This window comes from Condylostylus longicornis, unplaced genomic scaffold, assembly GCF_029603195.1.
Source record: "Condylostylus longicornis isolate FDR11 unplaced genomic scaffold, ASM2960319v2 ptg000092l, whole genome shotgun sequence".
NCBI lineage: Eukaryota > Metazoa > Arthropoda > Insecta > Diptera > Dolichopodidae > Condylostylus > Condylostylus longicornis.
The window spans coordinates 455,429-480,804 of record NW_026578060.1 but is presented as its reverse complement, the minus strand read 5'-3'; the positions used below and the strand labels follow the sequence as shown (position 1 = coordinate 480,804).

At 31.9% G+C, this 25,376-nt stretch overlaps 1 protein-coding gene across 1 annotated transcript; it reads right to left on the bottom strand.

The window, feature by feature from the left end:
• Positions 1 to 15,754: 15,754 nt before the first annotated feature.
• On the bottom strand, positions 15,755 to 18,631 carry LOC129613826 (odorant receptor 10a-like). Its single transcript, XM_055528117.1, has 7 exons — positions 18,185 to 18,631; positions 17,925 to 18,114; positions 17,616 to 17,809; positions 17,385 to 17,563; positions 16,927 to 17,025; positions 16,701 to 16,853; positions 15,755 to 16,296 (listed from the first exon to the last, which is right to left on the bottom strand). The coding sequence occupies exons 1-7, from the start codon at positions 18,513 to 18,515 to the stop codon at positions 16,246 to 16,248; spliced, it is 1,197 nt and encodes a 398-aa protein (XP_055384092.1). The 5' UTR covers positions 18,516 to 18,631; the 3' UTR covers positions 15,755 to 16,245.
• Between the last annotated feature and the right edge of the window lie 6,745 nt (positions 18,632 to 25,376).

Here is a 25,376-nt window from a genome sequence, read left to right as displayed (position 1 = left end):
ACTTTTGAAGTTTTATGGCAGCTACTAGAAGGAGCCAAGCAATTTCAACGAGTTTTATCAAACAAATTGGCCCTACTAATATATTTACGAAATTTCAATATCACAACTTTCATAGTTTCTAAGATATAGTCAAATAAAGTTTGAAGTTGTGTGGCAGCTACCCGAACCAGTACCCCGATCATGTCCAATTTAAATAGGGTTCTGGCACTTACTACAAAAAATCATTCGTGAAAATTTAGTGAACTTATCACAATTAGTTTTTGAGATATCGCTGTGACAGACGGACGGATAGATGGACAGACAAAGCTAAATCGACTCAGAATTTCACGCTGATCAAAAACATACAATTGAGTCTATATCTCAGACAATTATTTTTTAGCGTTACAAACGATAAGGCAAATTTAGTATATCCTTTAAACATACGTTCGTACGAGTATAATGAATAGCTTAAATATTAAAGTGGCAATAGATGTAAGTTCTAGCGATTACCAAAAAAAAATATTTTGAATTGACACTTATACATACACATATTATCGATTAAATAGAGCAGATTAATGACAATTACATAAATTTTTCTGATTTCGCCGCTGGCTAAAAAACTAAAGGAATAAAAACTAAAACAAATTTAAGAACTTTTTACGAATCCGGGATCGTGTTTTATGAATGTTTTTAATCTCACTATTGAATACAGATTTTTATATTGATTAAAAATTTCTTGATATTTGAAATTTCGTTTAATTATTGCACGTAAGTATTATGTGTGAATTCGAGTTTATCTTATACGGTAAATAGGATAAAAAATTGATATTGAGAGAGGAAAGAAAGAAATAATAAATTTTTGGTGTCATTCTCTCATTTTTAAAATAGGTATATTTGAATGTACTTTTAACAAAAATTTTCATAGAACTCGCATTAATTGCTTACTATTAAGTGATAATATAAAAATTTTTACAAATGATAGCACAATTACATTTAAATTAGCGGAACCATTTTGTTAAACAAACTATTAATTTTGCTTACTAATGCATGTATGTACTGAAAAGCTATTTGAGATCTTCGTATATGGTACTTTGCATTACAAGATTCTTATAACGTTGTTAATTAGCCCTCTATTAAACAATTATTTTTTTATATATTAAATTGTGCTATACAAAATTTTAAATATTTCCTATTAAGTTATATTACTTTAGTATAATTTTGATATATTAAATATGGGGCAATTAGTGAACAATCTTGACAAATTAAGTTAGTATGCGTAAATTATGCATGTACTTATCATAAAAATGAGAACTTTACAAAGTCAATTAGTTCCAGTGAATTATTTATGACTGCAATTAAACGAGACCCACACAGTTGTAATTATTAGTTTTGCACGTGTTAAGAGGATAGTTAAAATTTTTTAATAATCTGTTATTAATCAAATATATGTATATATAAAATTAAAACAGAAGAATGTATACAAAAGGAAAAAATTTGTTTTAATAAGTTCTGGAAAATATTTAAAGAATTTAACAAGTTGTAAAACGTGATATTCGAAATGTAAATGAAACATGCACGCGTGCAAATCTAATGATCATGTAAAACTTAGATTTTTTATATAATTATTCACATATAAAATATAATCTATATCTATAAGTTTCATTCAATAATTATTTAATTTTAATAAGTTTCTGATAAGAAATTTGTTTTAGGAAACGATGTCATACGAATCTCACAATATTTTTCTTCTTCTTATAAGTAATCGAAATTCACGAGAAAATAGACAAACAGACAGATAACGAAGTGAGGACACATTAATTCAATAATATAATAAAATATTGCTTTATTTTTATGGAAGAAAACAAAAAATTAATAGAAACATTAACAGATTGACGAAAGTATATGGTTAATTATGTCATTTGATAAGAAGATATTATTCGCCGTTTTGATTACTTTCAATGAAATATATTGGCGAAAATTAAATTTTTAATTTTATAATTTTAAAATGTAATTCCTAATTAGTTCGATAGAGAAGAAGTTTTAGGGAAAACAAATTTTCCTGTTAAAATTTTATACTCCTATAATTTACAGACGATAATTTTATAGATGATGTTGAAAATTTAAGAAAGAAAATTGACTTAAAATATAAGTGGCGCTTGTTTAAAATCCATTTAATATGATAGACAATCTGACAGAGCTGATAAGCACATTCTCTAATTTCGTTATAAATTTTGTAAAAATTATTAAATTTAAGTAATTCAATATGTTATAGTATCATATATACAAATTTACGGTATTGTATATTGTAGATTCCAAGGGATCCGAGTGGGACAGGAGCATCCCCCCAAAGCCACCGCAGCCATTTTTGACTTATTGTAGCCACCCCACTCTCCCGTCTATAATATCCCCGTCCCAATCACAAAGCCGGAGATATCCATAAGGGAGTTGGACAACAGTTCCCGAACACTTAGGGACCCATGTCCAAGACAATTGCGGCGCCGAACAGCCAGTGCCGGACAGTCGCAGAGAATGTGCACGGCGGTCTCATCGCCACCCCCACAAAATCTGCAAAGGGGGGAGCCCGACTTCCCCAGCCTATGCAGGTGGTACTTCACCGGGCAGAGCCCCGTGAAGAAATTCGCAATAGTACGAACCCGGCTCCTGCTCATCCCCAGAAACTCCGCTGCGAATCCGCCGGAGCACGCCGGAAGAAACACTTTCGCATGATGGCATCCTTTCGTGTCCCGCCAGTGACGGCCGCATTCCGCCGCGAGTAGACAGGCAAGCCTGGCCCTCACGGCGGAAAAAGGCAGACCGCAGAAAGGCAGCGGCTGCACAAAGGCAGCCGCAGATCCCCTCCGCGCCAACTCATCGGCAACTTCGTTGCCCGCATGGCCCCTATGGCCCGGCACCCAAATGAGCGTCACTCTGTTCTCCGATGCCAATTCCATAAGTGCAGCAAGGCAGCTCCAGACCAGCTTGGATGTAACCTGAGCTGAACGGAGCGCCAGCAGTGCAGCCCTGCTGTCTGAGAACACATAGATGGTGCGGTTTCTATACCCCCTTTCCAAATTGATTCTCAGACACATCTCTCTTGCATGTATTTCGGCCTGGAACACTGTGCAATACGGGTCAAGGATTGCATATACACGCGTGTCCGGGCATACCACACGCTCGAACCCGACCTAAGTACCGGACCACCCCGATCCCACGTCAATCGATCGGGAAACGGAACCCTGTACCTGTGGTCGAAGTTGTACCGCGGCAGACAGGTATCTGACATGGTTATTCTTAGAATCGGATCGCCCTCAATGAAGTCTCTGTGAGTTCTGTGGGCCAACTTTAGCCCTGCCCCGTCCTCGCCAGAGAGAAGTCGGTAAGTCACCAGCCGAGCTTCCTTCAATATATGGAGGTGTAGTGGCGGCAATCTGATCAACACCTCCAATGTAGCGGTGGGAGCCGTCCGCATCGCTCCGGTCACTCCCAGGCAGGCCAGCCTCTGTAGCTTTTCCAGCTTGGCCCGCACACCCGCCTGCTGAGCCTTACGGCACCATACAATCGACGCATAGGTGACGATGGGCCTAGCAAGGGCCGTATATAGCCACAGTGCTATTCTGGGACTAATTCCCCAGGTCCCGCCGATGAAGCTCCTACACGTCCCGGTAACTCTATCGATATGGGTGTTCCAAGAGAGACGATCATCCAGGGTTACCCCCAGATACTTCACCTCCCTCGAGTAACTAATGCGTTCACCAAACAGAATTGGGCTCGTTAATCTGTCCCTGCTTCTGCGTCTGGTGAAGGCGACCAAAGTGCTCTTGCTTGGATTTATATTTTGCTGTAGAAGATCAGAAATAGTGCTCTCAAATTTTCCCCGCACGACGAAGGCCACATCGTCAGCGTATCCCCAGACACGCGCCCCGGAGCCCCTGAGAGCAGCGATTAGATCATACACTACAATGGACCACAGGAGGGACGAAAGAACCCCGCCCTGCGAACATCCTTTTGTAGCGAAGATGAAGAGTATATCGTCAGCTATGGTTTACTTAGTAATCTTATCCTGTTGCATCCGATTAACCCATCTGCTAGTCGTCGCATCAATCCCTCGTTTGTGCAACGAGTCACAGATGACATGATATGGGGTGTTGTCAAAAGCTCCCTCTATATCAAGGAAGCAGCCAACTGCCACCTCCCGCACTTCCAGTGAGTTTTCAAGGACCCTCACCAGACTCTGCAGAGCGAGTACAGTAGACCTTCCCGACTGATAGGCGTTCAGAGATTCATGCAAGGGATTGCTTCCCAGTGCACCGTCCCGTATAAATCTATCAATCACTTTTTCCATTGCTTTCAATAGAAAAGAAGTAAGGCTGATTGGACGGAAAGACCTTGGGTGGTTGCTTGGTCGCTTACCCACCTTCGGAATATACGTCACTTTAGCCACCCTCCATGCCTGAGGGATATAACCCCACGCATAGCTGGCACGAAAAATTTCCAACAGCGCTCTAGCGATATGTTGGAAACCCCTCTGCAAAAATGCAGGATATATCCCATCATCACCTGGAGATTTGAAGGGCCTGAAAGAGAAAACAGCCCATCTAATCCTGCCCATCGTGAAGACCAGACGGGATCATTCCCAGTCATCCCTCCTGGGCCAGGATGCCCTCGGTTCGATGACTGCATTTGAGTGATTCTCCGAGTCAGGAAAGTGCGTTGACGCCATAAGCTCCAACGTCTGCTTTCCGTTCTCAGTCATGGAGCCATCAGGACGTTCCATCAGGCCCAGCCCGCTAGCATACTTTTTGGAAAGCACCCTGTGAAGACGCGCACTGCTGAGGAGTTCATTAATGCCCTTGCAGAACGCCCCCCACGAGATTCTCTTCGCTTTCCTAATTTCTTTATTGTATTTTGTGAGTGAGTCCCTATACTCTTCCCACGAACCTGACGCCTTGGCCTTATTGAATAGCTTCCTGGTCTTTAGTCTAAGCTTTGAAAGCTCTTCATTCCACCACGGGAACTTCCTATTGCTCCGACTCGGCTTAGCACGGCAGCTCCCGTGATAGGCATTAGTAATAGCCGCCGTCAGGGCCTCGCTGGCCAGTTCGATATCCATCACCGTTCTGACAGAAGCAGGAACGGATCCAATCCCATCCATGAGGAGCGTTTTGAATTTGCTCCAATCTGTGGATTGAGGCACCCGATAAATTTCTTCTGCCAGGCCCCTGGAGACCATGATATCAAACCTAATCTGCCTATGATCGGACATCGATGTCTCATTTGAGACATGCCATCCACCAACCCTACTGCCAATAAATTCAGTGCAAAGGGTGATGTCAAGGACCTCTTCCCTAATTGCATTTATGAATGTCGGCCTATTGCCCTCATTCATAATCATTAATTTATTGCTATATATAAATTCAAGTAGGCACTCACCTCTTTTGTTTATATTGCTGCTTCCCCAGACGGTGTGGTGGGCATTGGCATCACTTCCTATTATAAGTTGGAAGTTCCACCTTCCACAAAAATCCACTAGATCCTTTAGTTTCTCGTCCGGTTGGGCACAGTCCCCCGCGAGGTAGGATGAGCACATAATGAACTCTGAACAGCCCCCGCAGGACTTCACCTTCACCAACGCAGCTACTTGATCTTTAGAACAGTAATCTGGAATGGGAAAATACGTTAGCCTTTTACTAAACAAAATGCAAGCCCTAGGCCTGCCCCCAGTTGTATTATCATACAATAGCTCACCTGTTAGGCCCTTAACCTGATCCTTCACTATGTAAGGCTCTTGGATAAGGGCGATATCGAGGTGATCCTTCATAAATCTATGAGCTGGAACATCAGTAGATACCCTAGCATGCTGTAGATTTATTTGAATGCACCTCACAGCCATATCATTTCCTCCGGGTCTTGTCTATGGGCTTTGGCCCTTTAGACAAAGACTTTACATGAGCCTTACCTCCCATTGCCGCCTTTTTACACATCTTGGTGGGCGCCTGTCCTGCCATAGCCTCTTTTGCCGTCCCAGGTGCCACGCTAGCCCCTCCAACAGCAAATACCGAAGCAGTTCCGGGCTTCCAAATGGGCTTGAGCCCTTTTGGTTCCCCGGGACGCTTGTATTTGGCGTGCTGGTCGATGGTCCTTCCGTTTCTCTTGCCGCCATTTTCGGAGCGACTTCAGACTTTCCAATGAGTTTTGGCTCTTTTGGTTGGCCTGAAGTGCTCGTCGTTGTCGCGGTGAGCACTGCTTTTTTATTTTGTCCTGCCCTGCCGCCAGCACCTTGAGAGGATTTTCTTCCTTTAACCCGAACGGTAACACGGAAAAATTCAGGAAAAGTCGGAACTCCGCTTTCCGTAGATATTCCAATCCGGAATCATCCACGGAAAAGGTGATGGAGCAGCCCCCGTCCTTTTCCTTATCCATCCTCAGCACCCTCCAGGTACTTATCTTGAGGCTGGGATTTTACTTCCCTATCCTACTTAGAAATTTGTCCCTGGAGAGACTGACGGTTGTCTCGTCCTTTGGTACGTCGGTGACGCAGACATGCTGTTTGGGCATACCGTCGCCATCCAGTACCACGACATCGCAACCGTCCCAAGGTTTTATCTTCCTGCAGACACTGGTTATCCACTCCCTGGTGTTTTGATTGTTGCATGTTACGGATATCCATCCGTCCCTTTGCAACGCTGCAGTGAATTGTGGATGAGAATCCACAACTTTATCCATTTCATCCATGCTATTTTGATTTTCCCCATCTGGACTTCGGATAGCCTTTCCTGTGCTACTGCATCCCGATAAGAAGTAATTTTCGGGTTTTGTTGAGGAATGTTTCCAGGGACCTTTTCCTCAACATTGCCCTTCATCGACCACTTCTTTGAGGGCCCTGCATCAGGGGTGTTGCTTTCCGACCTTTTCCTCTTTTGGGGATTGTCGGCCACAACACCCGATCCGCAGGCCTTCAGCTTTTCCAGCCTTTCCTTCTCACATCTGCGAGCTTCCTCTGGGGACATGTCATCCCTGATATAAGCCGCGATACGCCGCTTGGATGCAACAGAAAAATATTGTTTTTTTCCCCTGATGTCCAACCTTTTCAGGTCCTCCTCAGTTTTTTGGATAATACGTCCAAGAGGATCCTGATTATCCGTCTCCATCGGAGGCGCCGCCTTTTCCTCTACTGGCTTGAGAAGGAGTTCCTCCTCTGCGTCAGTCAAGATAAGCTCTTGTTCCGAAGACCCTTGAGCACTAAGTGGTTGTATGTAATTGTCACTGTTGTTATTGTTGTTGTTGTTTTCCATTCCTGGTCCCACGAATAGCGCGGGAAAGTAAAGTCACTCATGGCAGAGTCCGGCATACCATGGGAAGGCTCGTTTAAACTGGAGGGCGCCTGGTATCCAGAGTCCGCATACTAACGACTAAGCTCCCCCTTAGCCACGGAGTCATCGGCATATGCTGTTCCACCTTGACTTGGGACGCCTGTCGTCAGCTGACGTATAGATATAGGGCTGAAACTCACAAAGCAAGAGACTCGCCGCGAGACATGATCACGACACGAACGTAACTTTGATCGTTTCAATCATCCTTTTATCCTCCGCCATTACCGGGGCCCACCACTAGGAGGTGACAGTGCGGTTTTGGGCCCCTAGGGTATAATTTTTAATAATTTACGGTATAATTTTTAATAATTTTTAAATCCATAACAAAAAAAATAAAAAATATTTATTGATAAAAATTCAATAGCACACACAAATTAAAAACTTTTACAATTACTGTAAGAGTTGCTTTTTTTTGTAATAATCATTCAGATCCTTTCATTGAAAAAATTAAATTACAACAATTTAACAAGTACGAATAACAAAAAATTTCTGTACTTTTCATTTTTAGTCTATAGAATTTTATAATTACTGCAAAAATTTAAAAAATTTTTTTTAATTTTCTCACATTAATCTTATTTTAATCATATTTTTTTTGTATAATTACTCTTTTAAAATTAATTTAAAGGATTTCAATTTTAGCATACTATGATAATCAAAAGATTCTGAAATAAATTTATTGTTAATTGATGAAAATGCAATAATGAATTCTATGCAATATAATTTTGCTATTTAAATATACATTAATATAATTATAGATATTTATAGCTTTAATTTAACTTAAAATAATTTCAGGCATAATTAAATTACTTTGCGACATTTGAAGAAAAAAATTAATTTTTTTTTAAATTCATTCAAGATTATGCATTAAACTTCCGCTTAAATTTGAAGAACTATGTGTTCGCTACATTAATAATGCCACGTTAATTATAAAATAAAATACATAAAATACATAATAATTAAATATAAAAAGCTACTATTGAAGATAAAAATGTTTTTTTTTAAATCTATTCATTAATAAATATTAATAATATTTATTTTAAAGATATTTTTTATAATTTACAATAACATCCATTTCAGTCAAATAAATCAAAATTAAATGAGTCTATTAATTACACCTTTTATTAAAAATGATAATTAAATTCCAAATTAAATTATTCTTTTATGTTTTGTTATTTCTTGATTTTTTTCGCTTTGTTTTCAATTATTCAAATTAAATTATTATTTTTTTTTATTTATTTCTTTATTTTAACATTACATAACTTTCATAACAAGAGAAAGCTTCAATTAAATATAGAGATTGTATGTAAGTAAACACCTGGTATGGTGATACTTACATAAATATTTTATAAATAACAAAATATATTCATTGTTCTTATTATTAAAGTGTTATGACACTGTCCGACATGTTAACTCTGAGATACAACGAAATTATCAAAATAATATCAAATTTTTAAATTACAATTATTAATTTTTCTTACAGTACATACAAATTATGCACATGGATGTATGTGAATCAAAGTTCCGATTAAAATGAAATGCTCTGAAAAGATGAACCCTGATGACACTCCTGCAGAACTGCTAAAGCCGACACTAAAAATACAATTAAACAGTTCTCTATCTAAACCTGAATCGTGTATGTATGGGAAAAATGACACAATATCGACCTTATGAATGCAGGTAATAATAATGCACTTGGAAAAAAGGGGTGGTTCCCGTTGTGATTTGAAAATAATCTTGAAAAAACATTGCGAGAAGAACAAAGCAGATTTAGAAAGCAAAGACGCCGCATTGATCATTTGAATACTCTCGCATTAATAATGGAACAATCAGTGGAATGCAGTCACCGCTTTCAATAACATCCGTCAACTCCGAAAGAGCATTTGACACTTTAAGACGTGAAATTATATGGAGGATGCTGGCTAGTAGAGCTACTTCAAATATAAACTTCTGTAAAGCAGGCATGCAACTATCCTCCGTACTGTTCAATTTTGTTCTGATACACAATCTAGCCTAACAAACCTCCTTGAAGCCCAAAAAATATACGGATGACATTTGTCTGCTGATCAACACATATTCAGACATGCAAGTTTACGTCAGTTTAACGTCAGTTGTAAGCAAGTTTCAACTATATTAGCAACGTAATATCAACATAATGGGTGATTCGGAGGTCAGTATGCGACGCCTGCGTCAAGTATCTTATATCGTTCAGAAACAACATTCTTATATATCGTTCAGAAACAGGAAGGCATAACGAATAAACTGCAGCTCCTTATAAACAGGGGTTATTTTTCATCTGCAAAACATACTGGCCCCAATGTGTAAGCGACGCCAAGTTATTAGCCCTGACTAAACCAGAAAAATATCAGTGGATATAAAAAGAAAATGGTATTGGTTTTGATCTAGTTTTGTTCAGCATTGAGACGTTCACCTCAAACAATTGCCAGAAAAGTACTAATTTAAAATTTGTCCTCCTGTAAGAGGACATGCTACTGCAAGTTTTTACATATATTCAAACCCAAATTCAATGTAAAGTGAAAGGTTTCCTGTAGAGAAAAAACGTATTTTACTTGTGTTTTCTCTATATGAGATATTTCTTGAAAGTTTTACAAGTTAGTAACATATAGTAGAAAGGTCCAGAAATAACTAATAGCATAATATCGTTGTCCTCGCATCCATAGTAGCCAGTTATCCGAATAAGTGCTACTTCTTGTGTAAATGTCAATTTCATATCAGCTTGCGTATAAGGTAATTTGAGCTTATCTACATTTGATTATTTATGAACGAATTTCAAAATTTATAATTCAATATTTTTCATTTCAAATTTATACCTACTACAATTGTATTTTATTTATATAATATTATATATAATTAAAATCCAATTAAATGTGATAGATTTATTTAACATAAAATTTACATAAATGTATGTTGCAAAATATTTCATCTCAAGATAGTAGCAGTTTTTTTGTGAAGTAGACAACATTTATTATTAAACATTTTTTATTGTTACGAGTAGAATTTATTGAATTATAATCGCTTTGACGTACATACTTTATATTATAAATGTTGCCGATTAATAAAATATTATACATATTATATGTTCCTACATATATCTTTTTTTGGCGCTAAAAGTTAAAAAAAAAATTCATTTTGCGTGGGACGAAACAAAAGTAAAAACAAAAAATTAAAAAAAAAAAGATCACTTGACAGATTCTATGCGTAAACGTTATTGATTATCCATTAAAATTGAACAACATGTTATGTGTGTGTGTAGAATGTATATACATAGACAGGTGTTTTTGTATAACAATATTAAGTACATACTTTTAATGACTGAAGTAGTAATTTCATTCCGTTATGGTACTCAACAATTGACAAATTAGCTTGTAAAATTATGATGAATTACGCGAATTTGTATCACAAATGTAGCTTGAAAATATTTTGACTTGATGTTGTTCCAAATCAAAATTTATAAATTGCATGGAATACAGAACAGTCCTTGTAAAATAAATGATGCTTATTACCTAAATTTCGATTAGTCTTTAGAATTTATTCCCTTTTTTTCAAATACATACATAAATGTACACGGGTAAATATAATTAACGATTTTTCAATTTTCTTTTTAAGAAATTTGCAAGAAAAACTGAAAAATAAAATGGTTCATATCCGGTATGGGCACATTATTTTTATTGATTTTCATATATTGAATGAAATCAACTGTTATATAATATTAAATAAATAAAAATTTTAATGTTGTATATAAGCAATCTATTTAATTGTGTACATATTTTCTTAAAGTTCTACATTATTATGTAAGTTTTATAATTATTTTCGATTATTTATCCGGTTCGGAATAAGAATTTAATCGAATTTAGAATTACAAATTAGGTGACAGAATGCCAATAATATACTATTTTTTTCGATAAATTAGAAACTTTAAGGTTATAAAATTAAATGAACTTTAAAATTTTAAATATCTTCGCTTTAGATTAAAAGTATCAATATACTTTTTGAAAAATTTTCAAGAGAGCAATTACAGGTTAACGTTTGGATACTTTTTCATTACAAGTTTTGGAAATACTTTTGTAAAATTTTAAAAACGTTTTAGCAAATAAAATTAAAACAAAGTCAGTAAAATTAATAAAAGAAAAAGGAACATTTCCGTTCTATCAAAAATATATATGTATGTACATAGGCAATATTTAAATGTAAGTATATTAATAGAAAAGACAAATTAAACAAACGAATCTTGTGTTTATAAAAAATAATGCCTTATATACGTTCAAATATAATTAATAAAAAAATGATTTCATATTGCACTGCGCCAATAAACCGCGACAAAGAGTTTTATAGTGTTAATACTAACACGTATGTATGTTTGCATGAAAAAAACCAACCGAAAATATAGAGTTGAAACTCATAAAAACCACACATAAAAATCATTATTTTAAAGTGCATTCAAGGCCAGATTAGAATCAGCACATTTAATATTGTATCCAATGTTATTTTGATTTAAGCGCTTATGTGTGTTTGTGTGTACATACATTTATATAAAGATAACTGTTCTAATATATTACATTAAAGTAAAGTTTGCATGAATTCAATGAGTAATTAAATTTTGCAAGTGTAACAACACAAATTATTTGATTTTTCTATTTTTTCTTACAAAGTTTTTTTATTTAAAATATTTTGGTACCGCGTATAACAGTTTATTTTTTCTTTGAGGAGTTCTGACAATAAATAATTCTTGTGTATACAAAAAGAAAAACAAATTTATAATAGTGCCATATAATTCATTCATTATTGTCATTAAATGGAACAATTAATTTTACCATTCGCTTGTTGAAATTTTTAATAGCATTTTTGTACTTTTTTTTAATTGTTTCCAATATCATTTAACAAATAAAATTTAAAAATAAAAGAGTTCAATGCATTCTAAAGGCGGAAGCAATAACATTTTAATTCTCTAGAATGTGTGAATGTGTGTAAAAATTTTATTGTTTATAAAAATTTTTTGCCTTATAATCTTTTTCAATAGTATAAAAAAAATATTTAAATATTTAAAATATTTTATGTTCTTACTATATAGTGTCTTGGGTTTCTTTACCTTTATTTGATATGACCTTGCACTTATTTTTGCAAAATATAAAAAATATAAACAAAAACGTTATTTAATTGCCTTTGTTTTTACTTTTGTATCGCAGGGGCGATCCTGAAATTTTTAAACCCTATGAATACTTACACTAACTTTAAAATTTTTAAAAATTCCTTTATCAAAATTATTTTCAAGTAGAAATTAAATTCTGACATCCAAACTTTAAATAGATCTTAATGGAAACACAATTTCCCTATAATAAGATCTTTACGAATATCTACAACTCATCCCATTGAAATTATAGCAAGTCGGAGAAAACTCAAGTTTTTGATCTTATACGGTATATTTATGTAACTTTTTAATTTCCAATTCAAATTACATGCTCAAAATGGATTTGTAGCTATTTGACTGCGATATTTTTTCTATATTGTGACCTAGATAACCCTAAAACGGTTTATAACAGGAAGTATATACATTCTCCACTCAAACTCTATAAAAGTGGGACTGTAACAAGAACCGGATCTCTAACACAAAGCATAATCGAACATTTCTTAATTATAATTTATGCAAAATTATGTTTTTCATTATTTTTTCTTCTTCACTCCTAGGAGGAACATAGGGCTAGTGCGTGATATCAAAGGTAGTCATGCCCCAGTTTAATTCCGTCATAGAGTTTTTTAAGTATCTATAGTTTGCCGGAGGATTCATCATTATATTAAATATAAAAGATAAGATTAAGAGTATATAAAAATATTGTATATTAAGATATAACATTGAATATAATTTTTATAGTGAACTGACCGAGCTTTGAACTTTAGATCCTTCGTTTAAGGACCGGTGTCATAACCACTGCATCAATGGTCAGATCAAAATTATGTGGTAATAGTATATTTGAATTCTATTATCGCATAATTCGTTTTCATTAAGAGAAATTCGCTATCACACCATGATTTAAGTCAGTTTCTTCGTTCATAATGAATGTACTTTTATATACATATCACCCTTACTAACTGTGTAATAATCACCCTTAAAGACCTAATAACTGCAAAAAAAACTTAAATATTCGTACAAAAACCAAATATGAAAAGGAAACTTGCAAGAACTGGAAAAGCCCAAATATAAACACATATTATGCTTATACACTGAAAAAAATAATTAATACGTATATAGGTTTATGTACGTTTATGAGCTTATCCTATATGATCGATTGTGTTGTGTACAAACCACACAACACAATATGTAATATTGATTAATCTGACGATAAAGAAATTATTGTATGTACGAGTATGTATGGTTTATCAAAAATATTTGAAATATTTTTTTTATACCTACATATGTACATATAATCACATAATGCATACTACATACATTCAATATGTTAAGTTAATAATTGCTGTTGTTTATACGCGTTATTAATAAAAGTATAACGGTACTTAATGGGTGAACATTATGTACATATTTATTAATATTAATTTATTTTACGGTAAGAAATTCGATATACATTTTATGTGTTTATACTTATATAGTGTAGATTTAGCCTCAAAAATGTTGATAACTACTGGTTATAAAAACATTTATGCAAATTTCGATAATATGATTTTGAAATTTAAAAAAGTTACACACATTTATTATTATACTAACACACACATATACGGATCAAGATTTTGTGTAGGTGCATATATATATATAACGTGTATACGAATATTTATTTTATTCTAAATATATATAATATAATTTTTACTTTTTTTCACTATTCCAAAAAAATTTCGAAAAAGTGCTTATTAGCTTCACACTGTCCTTCTTTCTCTAAGTTCATTTGTTTTTTTTTTATTAACTTTAAGACACTAATAAATAGTTTATTTCGTTAAAAAAAAATTTGTCCACCTATATGCTCAGTCCAGTTATCGCCTCCTGAAATTTTGTAAAATTTAAATTTTTCGGCATCTTATATCCGACACTGTAAGTTTTTTTAAATTTCTATACATGCTTTCTGCCATGTCATCAAAAAATATAATTATTTATCTTGACTCACGCAATTCGATTGTGCATGCATCTTTAAAATTTTTTCCCTCATCCTATATCTATGCAATTATTTGAAATATTATGGTATATGAACGAAATTAATAAAAATAATGTCACGAATTGTTTTTGTATTTTCAATAATTATTGTTGAAGAAAAAAATGCTACTTACAAACCATTGGTTTGCCCGCCTTCATTTTAAATTATAATAAATTAGAATCCGGTTTTTATTTAAATATTGTTATTCAACTAAAATTTCACTTTCATACGATAAGCGAAAAAGCATACCAACATATTAAAATATTCACAAAGTATCAAATAATTCAAAAAAATAAAAAGTATGTAGTCCAAAAAGATATTCAATTTATGACATTTAATATATGTATATGCGCTGTATTATTCTTTTCTACATTATAATTAAAAATTGAATTCACAATATCACAAGTCACAACAATGTGTGAAATCTAGATAATGAATATGTGATTAATATGAGAAAGAACAGTGGAGTCTTGAAAAGCATGAATAAATTTTTTTTTTTAAATATTTTTGTATAAAATGGAAACTTCAAAGGGATCGCGCCATGAAGTGCCACTTTTCATACTGGCGGTATATTTATAAATTTTTCTGCATTTGTTTTTACATATAGGCAAAAATCGGTGACAGATGCAAAATTTTTTAGTGACAGGTTTGATTTCATACTCTATTCTATTATTTTATTATTATTTTTCTAAAATTTGTTTAGTTAATCTAAATATACCAACTCGTCTCTTGAAAATATCTTGATATTATTTAAGTACATACTTATATTGGCATATACACATATAACGTTAATTATTTCCAATGCCTGAAATCTTGCGTTGATTTCATTATAATTAATGATTTCACTTAAAGGTTATATGTTGTTCCCACAATTTTATATTTAACAAATTGATTCAATAACTAAAATGCGTTTATAATTCTATTTTTACTTTTTTTATATTTCTAGGATTTTACTGCATTCATTAACTATGATTTTTCTCAATTTAAAATTCAAACTTGAATTGTTTAAATTGAACAGGTGTATAAAGTTTTTCTACATTATTATTATTATTATTATGATAAAATGGTACATATTTTGTCAGTATAAAAACAAGAACATTAATAAATTATAAATTACAAAACAAAAAACAAAACTTAAACTTGTTTCTAGAATAGAATTTTAAAATTTTCAATTAAGAAAATTTTTTTTATTACGAAATTATTATTGTGAACAGGGGTAAATGTTTAATATACGAGTATGTACATATGTATATGCACTTACATACATACATAAATGCATGAATTTTTTTAATTATTACTTTTAAAAATACCATTTAAATTACTTACTGTGTTAATAATAAAGTAGCTACTTTAGAATTCTAAATTCTAATATTATGCAAAATATCTTTTTAAAGCGTCAATATACGTACACATGCATAAATATGTAGATCCAGTTCCAGTTAGAATTTAATTTAGTGATTTGAAACTTTTTATTCTGTGTTACTTTTGACACAAAATGTTGTGCTTATGGCGTGCACTCATGTGAATGTTACACTTTGTTTAAAATTCTAAAATTATCTATAAGTTCATTTTATGTTAACAAATTAATTTTCTATGAATTTTCCTTTTGTAATTCATAATGTTTTGCTGAGAGCTGATAAGACGTCTATGATCTGATCACTTCAATTTTGCAATAGTGAGCTAATGTTGCATTCTCGTAAAAAAATTATAGCAGCACCGCAACAAAAACATTTTCTATGAATAATTTAGAGAAAGGTTTTTAGTAGTGTGACGTAAGAACCAACTGAGCTAAGAACCTAAAAAATAAAAAAATTCTTTAGAAATTCGTTTTTCGTTTTGTAAAATTAGAAATGTTAGTGAATGCTTGACAACAATTTTTTTTTAATAGTTGAAAATTGTGATTTTTATTAAAAAATAAAAGACCATTAGTTCTTGTTTCTATATACAATCAAGGACATTGTAATAAAATATTCTTTTAGCTTAAAAATAACAAAAAAACCCAAAAAATTCTGCCACATTCACACATTATGCAAAGTTTGTAAATATGCCTTGTTTTTTTTGGCTAAATGCACGACTAACCACATTCGATGTCATGACATTACATTCCAACTTAAATTTCATTAAATTTTTTTTCTTGTTTTGCTTTTTTTTAGAATTTTAACAAGCAATAAAATTAATTACACACAAAATTTATATTTACCGTGCCAAAAAGTTCCATAGAAGGAGAAAAAAATGGTACAGCTATAGTTATTGGTTGTTGAGCTCTCATTATGATCAATAAAACAGTTTTTTGTATTGGTTTATTGCATTTGTACCATTCAACATTGTATAAAGAAGTTGCAATATCTAAGCTCTATAAAAACATATTAAAAATATTTTTATTATAAAATATACTCAATATAATATAAAAACTTGTATGTACTTACACTTTGTATAACAATACTTCCTCCTTCACAGTATGTAAGTAATTGTGCTAATACTGCAGCAGAATAACAAATGTACAAAACAATCCCAAATCCAGTATTCTATGTTTTCATATGCATGAACGTTGTGGATTTAATGTATGTGTACGTAATAGTTATAGTAAGAAATTCAATTTATAATGTATACGATTTTTAAAAGAAAGAATAACAAAAACAAAAATGAAAACACAAACAAAAATTTTTGGTGTCTTAATCAGCCGCAAGGGGTTTCAAAATTACGTGAAAAAAATTATAGAAATTTACTATGGAATGTAAAATTTTAACATGAAATATGTGCACATGTAAGCATATTACATTGCTATAATATTTTGTCAGAAAATGCTTTAAAATTATCATTAACAAATACGATATAAGGTGGCTAACTGTAAATTTTATACGGAATACAGCATAATATACATTACCGTTAACATATCTAGTACGCTTAATCCAATAATAGCAGCAGATGAGAAAAAGTGGGATATTATCACACTTGTATAAATTTTAGTAAATGATTTGCAAATCTTATTAAGTTTATTTTGCAGAATTACGACTTCTTTCAATTTTTTTCGAAAAATAACACTGTCTTCCTCTGAGGCAAAATCTTAAATTAAAAGATTTATGTAAACGCATATTATTATTTAATGAAAACTTACTTTTATTTTCAAGACATGAGAAAATTGCTTTTGTTTCAAGTTGTATAGTTTTAAACATTGCTGAAATATAATGACAATATGCTACCAAAAATCCATCAACTCCAGAAAATCCGAATACTGTAACTAATCCTGTATACCAAACTGACACATAAACAAATGGTAAATATGGTAATTCTGTAAGAAACACTGGAATTCTAACATCCAAAAATTAAAAAAAAATATAATATATTGAAAAAACTATAATAAATTAAACATTTCGAAAAATTTTGGTATAATACAGAATATACAAGATCAATCGTTATAACTTACTGGACTCGAAAAGGCATATCAATTGTTACATTCTCAGATTTATAATACATTATGGCACCATTGAGTAATGGTCTTAAACCATATGAAAAGTTGGTTAGATTAGAAAAACACAAAATACCACCAGCTATTATAGTAGCTCTATAATGTAGTCTATTGTAAATTTCAAATCCATCTTTATTTTTTGTCAATTCTAAAACACAATATGAAAAACAAAATATCTTAATTTTATAGTCTTGAAATTCATAATAAATATCTTTTACCTTTCATGATTTTATATAGCTTTATAATGCATAATTTTAAATTATTTCGATAATAAACGAATGCCAGTAACTTTATTAGTGTAACAACTTCAGTAAGAGCTGGACAGAAAGCATCTAATGCTAATAAGAGATCAGCAATATTAATGAAACCGAATACAATTTGTGAAAATGTAGCAAAGAACAATAGAACGTAATTTAAACAAATCCTTATTATAAGTAAGAATCCAAGAGTTTGATTGGGCCAATAACCAAGAAATGATAAACAAATTCTTGGTATAAAGAAAAATGATTTCTCAAGTGGTAGATTTTGATGAAAAAGTTGTTTTGCCATTTTTTATTTTAAAATTTTTATTATTTTTTTTTACGAGCAATGCGTCATGACTATGCAAAGTCAGTTTGTGATAAAGTGAAAATTTTAAATGTAAATTAACAGGTTTATGCCGAAACATGACACATTTTTAAAAAATAAAAAAAAAGCATTATAGTCAATAATTAGTTAAAAATATTTATTTGTTGTACAATTTCCCACTATATGACTATGTATGTAATTATTATCAACAATATAATTAGTATATTCTAGATTGTGTATAATTATTGTCAAAATATTCTACTAATTAATAATTTAGGGTTTTTGCTGATGAAAATAGAAAAATAGTAACTATAATAACTCCTTTATTTTTTAAGACTCAATAAAAATATTATATTTAAATTCAAAGCAGCACAAGCACTATATGTACATATATTCAGATGGACACTACTACATTATACGAGTAGCATATATTTTAGTTTAATTTTAGCTTTAATGTTAAAATTTTGAAGTTTTTTTAATAAATTCCAAACGAATTTCAATTATAATTGAAAGTTCGATTGAAGCTTTCCAACCTTTTTATTACATTACCGTTATTAATTTAAAATTCAGCAACTTTTTTCGAGTTAAGATCTAGATAATAATTATAAAGTTCTAAATAAGCATATTACAAAACTTTAAAATGTTTTGCAAAATAACATGGATTATTTGTATTTGAAGGCGAATTTTTATTTTTAATATTCTACTTTTCCCCCTATATAATTTTGGCATTTTATTGTATTATTAACGAAATATTTTTGACTTTAGTTTTTCTAACTTTAATCAATTCATATAATATATATGTATATATAAGGCTCACATAAAGTTGAGTAGAGAGTGTGTAATAGTTTTGAATTTGAAGGAAACATATATAAATTAAACGTTACTCTTACTTACTGTATTATTACAAACCAAATTATTACCTAATGAGGTCATGGAGACGTATCCCTGCGCCTTTTAGGCGGAGGGGTGCGCTATTGATATGTGATTCAGTTCAGCCTTGGGAGAGTACGGCGACAGGAGATTTTGATAATGTCAGATATTAAGACTGCCACCAGAGGGCTAAATTCATTTTTAGTAACGTGCTTTGTAATGTGGAGTTGTCTTGAGAGGCTGAAGGAATTGGAAAGATGTAACCGAATCACACTATGCTATGCCTACCTTGGCATGTGGACTTAGAAGGAAATGAAATGACCACACGACGGTTCGTGGTGAATTAAGGAAGGAAATGTATGAGCGACATTCGAAACCCTGGCAGTTCGTGGAGCTGGAAAGGAACCAAACTAGAATTTTCAGCGAGATCTTAACGGTATATTGAAGGCTTGCTCTTCAGAGCTGGGAGAACGAAATCACCTGCGGGAGTAGGGAAATACTGGAAAACTACGTATGCACTCCGGCGTAGTTGTGGTCTACCAAAACTTTGAAGTTAATCGAATAATCAGGGAGGACACCTAATGTTGGCCACGACTATATGTTTTATGTAATCCATTTGATTAAAAATCCAACTCGCAGTCATAAAAATAAAATGTGAACTTTCACTAAAAATGCGGTCGGAATATTGTCATGAGAATAAGCATTGAATCGTAAAAATGTAAAATTTATTGACAACACATGCTTCTATTATAACACAACATTTCGGTCAGTTTAATAATTTGGGAGAATTTTTTGAGCGTCTTTCTCTTTGTATACGTGTAGTTAAATGGCAAATTGTTTTGAATAGATTTGACGTTAAGAAGTCAGTAACTAAATATGAAAAATCATATATTAGTCGTTTAATTATTTGAAACTACAAAAATTATCAAGCATGTTAGAAATAAAGCTAAATGAAAAGTTCTAAGAAACAAATAAATTATTTATTATTAAAATTTTGTTCATAGAACTAATATTCTAAACTTCTAAAGAAATAAAAATATTTCAAGTAAAGTTTTTTAAATTTCCAAATAGTCACATTAATTTGAGCATTTATTATATGTGAGCGAACAAGTGTAACGTATTTAGTGATAAATGCACCATTTTGTTTGATCTTCTAATTTCCCAAAATGTGTAATGCATTCCAGATAATTTTAATTTTTAGTTGTCATTGATTTTCGAACAATTTCCTACTTATATTTCAAATGAAAATCATTAATTATGCGTTGTCACCACGCTATTTAGTTGTGCACAAACAAAAAAATGCAATTATAATTCAACAATTTTTAGATGGTATAATTATTTCTTGGTTCTAAGAAATTAACTAAATTACAATAAAAATAAAAAAATTACCTGTGACAAAATACAAAAATTGATTTAATTAAGAAATTAATTAATCATTTATGAAAATTTAAAATTACAAACAATACCTACACCACAAAAGTGTTTTAATATCCTTTAATATACTTCACCATAACAATTTTAACCGCACAATATATTTTAATGATTAATTTTGTATTCTTAACTTTGATATTGTACACATTTTTAGTTCTAAATATCAATAAAATATTTGAAATGGTATTCAGTTTCGCTTGAATTATCGCACATTATACAAAAAAAAAATAATAAAAATAAAAAAGAAGGAAAATAAAAATTAATTACATTTCAACAATATTAAAATCACAAATTAAGTATCAAGCAGGAACTTTTATAACATAAAAAGTTCTGCATGAGTTCACCAATTATTTGGCTCAGCTTTATTAAAATACTAAGACAAAACTATATAGTTTTCTTTACAGTAATTTAAAAAAAAAATTAAAACAGAAAAAAGATTTTTTTTTGTTTTTTAGTATTAATAATTTCTAGTTTCAATAAGGAAACTTTAATTATTATAATATGAAAAAAACTATGGGGTTGCTTATATGCTACATACGAGTACAAATTTTGTTACAGAATTGTATTTTAAATTTTGTACAAAAAGAAGTTTGTGCTAAAGAGTAACTTAAAGAGTGCTTAAAGAGTACTATCCATTACGAACTGTCTAAGACTGATCTTATTTATACCTTACGAACTCTGTCAAATTATTGTCTTTTTTTCACGTGCTTGCATAGGTCGAAATTTTGGTGGCATGAATTTTTATTTGTTAAAAAATGATTTGCGATAAAAATTAATTTCAATTACTTCCGCTATAATTATTCTGCATTTCGTATAAGTGTTAGGCACTTGTTTATTTTTTAATTTAATATTTTTATTGTTATATTTTTTCTGCATTCAATTTACCGACTAATTTTTTTATTGAATAATCAAAAAAAGTGTTATAAACGTTATAATTTACACTAAATAATGTTTTGTATTGATTTTGTCTGACTGTTTGTAGAAAAATCTCAATTAAAAAGAAAAAAGAACAAAGTGGAAAACAAAAGCTTCAACAAAGCTTGAAGGCGGCCTATAACTCAACAAGTTCAAATATATATATATGTATATAGATTTTTATGAAAATAAAATACAAAATTTTTTATTAACATTTAAAAGACAAAAAAATTAAAAGCGCAAAAACAAAAAAACATAGGAGAAAAATTAAAACAAGTGCAAAAAATTCGATTTAATACGATTAATCAGATAAGCTAACTGAATAGGACATAAGTCAAACGGAAATATTTTCATGGTTATAAAAAAACTTCATAAAAAATAAACATGAAAATTAAAAATGAAAAAATAAAAACATTAAAAAATAGATAAAGAAAAAAATATGCGAAAATCTCAATCGATTTCAATTCGATTATGTTTCAATAAAATTTATGCGGTGATAGCAGCAATTATGAAAATCAAGCAAAATTATTGAAAAAAAAATGGTAAAAACAAAAAAATATTAATATACAAATGTATTTACAAACATACATATATTGATGAATTCACCATACTCACGTATACATCGAAACATATGTACATATATCAATATGCATACCAACTTTATATGATCATTAGAGGACAACCACTTTTATATGCGCTTTCTATGCTTCTATGTCATTTATGAAAACACATTAAACTTTTTCACAAACAAAAAATCGCATTTTCAAAACATATAACTACAAAGTAGATACACATGTTAAGTATGTATATGTATGTAATTTGTACATACGTATGTGTACATTTGTACAAGATTATTAAAAATTTTATAAACGTAAGTATGTATTTGTTTTCCCAACTAAATATATGCAGTTAATATTAATTTTTTTTTTCATTTAAAGTAGTTTATTTTATTTTGATTTGATCCCGATTAATTGGCTACAAGGTAATTAAAATAATTATTGTATATATAATAAAAGAGACATTCAAACATTTCAAACAAATTCTAGTTTGTTCAAAGTTATAATTTTTCATTAGATTTGTATATATGTATGTACAAATATGTAGATGCATTTCGAAATTTTATCCTTGTAAATCGTTCTCATAATTTTGAATACCAATAATATAACATATTCTCGCATATATAAATTATACTGTATTTATGTAATCACTAGTAGACTACTGATTACATAAATGAAAAATTTGATAAAAAAAAAACATTTGTTCACATTACTCGTGGGTTCATATATGTATGTGCATAGATTTGGTTAGGTTAGGACGACGCGGTTAGGATACATTTAGACCAAGTAGACTTGTTGCGATACCGTTGGATCTCCAAATCCGCACTCCCAGATGAAACAGCCTGAATTCTACATAAACCCATACCGCACACTCCTGGTGTGTTCACCAATCATACAGTGCCCAGTAATAACTTCTACCACAGCTCCGATGTCTTCATGAGGGAGTGATATCATATCCGTTGAGGTCTGACCTCTCTAATCTAGGTCAAAACTGTCTGGTCGCGTCGCAAGTTTTTGCATTTTCCCGCCTGCTGGTTTATTCTATTGTCAAATTGCATAGCAATAATTGCACTTACTCAGAGGCATCCCCAAGCGTTCCGTTTTAGGTACGATCCTAAGACCCGTTCTGTGGGTCTTTCAGTTTCCATGGGTTCCGCTTCGCCAAATTCGGTCAATTTATGACTATTTGGGCCATCTCATTGGGAAATAACCAGCAATCCCAAACCGTTCTAGAAGTAGACATCTCCGCTTTCTGATATATCAACAAGATACGTGACTTAAAGCCTTGGGACGGTTGCAACGTCGTGGTACTGGATGGCGACGACATGCCCAAACAGCATGACTGCGTCACCTACGTGCCAAAGGACGAGACAACCGTCAGTCTTTCCAGGGACAAATTGCTAAGTAGGATAGGGAAGCAAAATCCCAGCCTCAAGATGAGTTCCTGGAGGGTGCTGAGGATGGATGAGGAAAAGGACGGGGGCTGCTCCATCACCTTCTCCGTGGATAATTCCGGATTGGAAAATATACGGAAAGCGGAGTTCCGACTTTTCCTGAACTTCTTCTGTGTTACCGTTCGGATTAAAGGAAGAAAATCTTCTCAAGGTACTGGCGGCTGGCAGGACAAAATAAAAAACCAACGCCCACCGCGACAACGACGAGCACTTCAGGCCAACCAAAAGCGCCAAAACTCATTGGAAAGTCTGAAGTCGCTCCGAAAACGGCGGAAACAGAAGGACCATCGACCAGAACCAAAAGGGCCCAAGCCCATTGCGAAACCAGGTACTGCTTCGGTATTTGCTGTTGGAGGGGCTAGTGTGGCACCTAGGACTCCCCCCTGTGCAGATTTTGTGGGGGTGGCGATGAGACCGCCGTGCACATTCTCTGCGACTGTTCGGCACTGGCTGTTCGGCGAAGCAATTGTGTTGGACATGGGTCCCTAAGTGTTCGGGAACTGTTGTCCAACTCCCTTAGGGATATCTCGGGCTTTGTGGTTCGGACGGGGATAATATAGGTGAGAGCGTGGGGAGGCTACAATAAGTCAGGATTGGCTGCGGTGGCTTTGGGGGTTACTCCTGTCCTACTCGGTTCCATTAAAATCTACAATCTACAAGATACGTGACACTGCCTGGTTTATGTACATAAGTAAAACTTGAATTATATTTTCCTTTTGATATTTTATGCACTACCTGTGTTTATTACGTATATGAATTACGTGTGCGGCAATTTTGTGTGTGTGTTTTGAGCTACGTGAGTCTTATCACAATTTATTAATAACACTATTAACAAATTTTATTTATCAAACCAATTAATTTTTATTGATTTTTGTTAATATACGCAAAACATTTCAATATTTTTTCCAAATTTTTCAAAATAAAATTATACTCACGTGTCAAACTGATAATTAAAAATATTGAAAACAAAAAAAGATATCACAAAAACAGGTAAAAATCATTTCACATACACAAAAGATGTCACAAAATTGTCAACAAATTTCATATAAAATGTCTGAACCTGAATGAAATGGCTTAAAAATGTGAAATTTATTCAAATTTCCAAAATTTTTTCATATTTTCTTTTTATACGGTTTTTTATTTTTTTTTTGAAATAAAAACGATTGTCCAAAGCAGACTTTAGCACTTCTTACTTTTTTTGTTTTTTATTCTTTTAAATTTTTTGGTTTATTTTTTCAATTCTTTTAATTTTTTGTACGAGTTTGTATGAATATATTGAATGATTTTTGTATAAAATAAATTTGAATAAGTTTCTGTAATCATTTCACATACATATGTTCATGTACATGTTATATGTATGTGGTCTATATGACATATATTTATATATATGTATATATGCATGTAAATAATTGCGTATGTAGAACCAAAAAGTGTGCTGACCTGTTGTATTTTATCACATTGGGTAGTTTATTTACAATATACTTATGAATACGTACATACATATGAGTATTAACAATTGACAGTAGATGTTTATATAATTTAATGTATGAATATATTACATACATATGTATACATATAAAAATCAATGGAAAAATATAAATTTAACACATAATATA

Coding starts and splice junctions, on each gene's coding strand:
- LOC129613826 (XM_055528117.1), bottom strand. CDS start 18,515: ATGGCAAAACAACTTTTTCATCAAAATCTACCACTTGAGAAATCATTT. Junction 16,854..16,926: donor GAAGTATTGTTATACAAAGT/GTAAGTACATAC, acceptor ATGTTTTTATAG/AGCTTAGATATTGCAACTTC. Junction 16,297..16,700: donor CTATGGAACTTTTTGGCACG/GTAAATATAAAT, acceptor TTTATTTTTTAG/GTTCTTAGCTCAGTTGGTTC.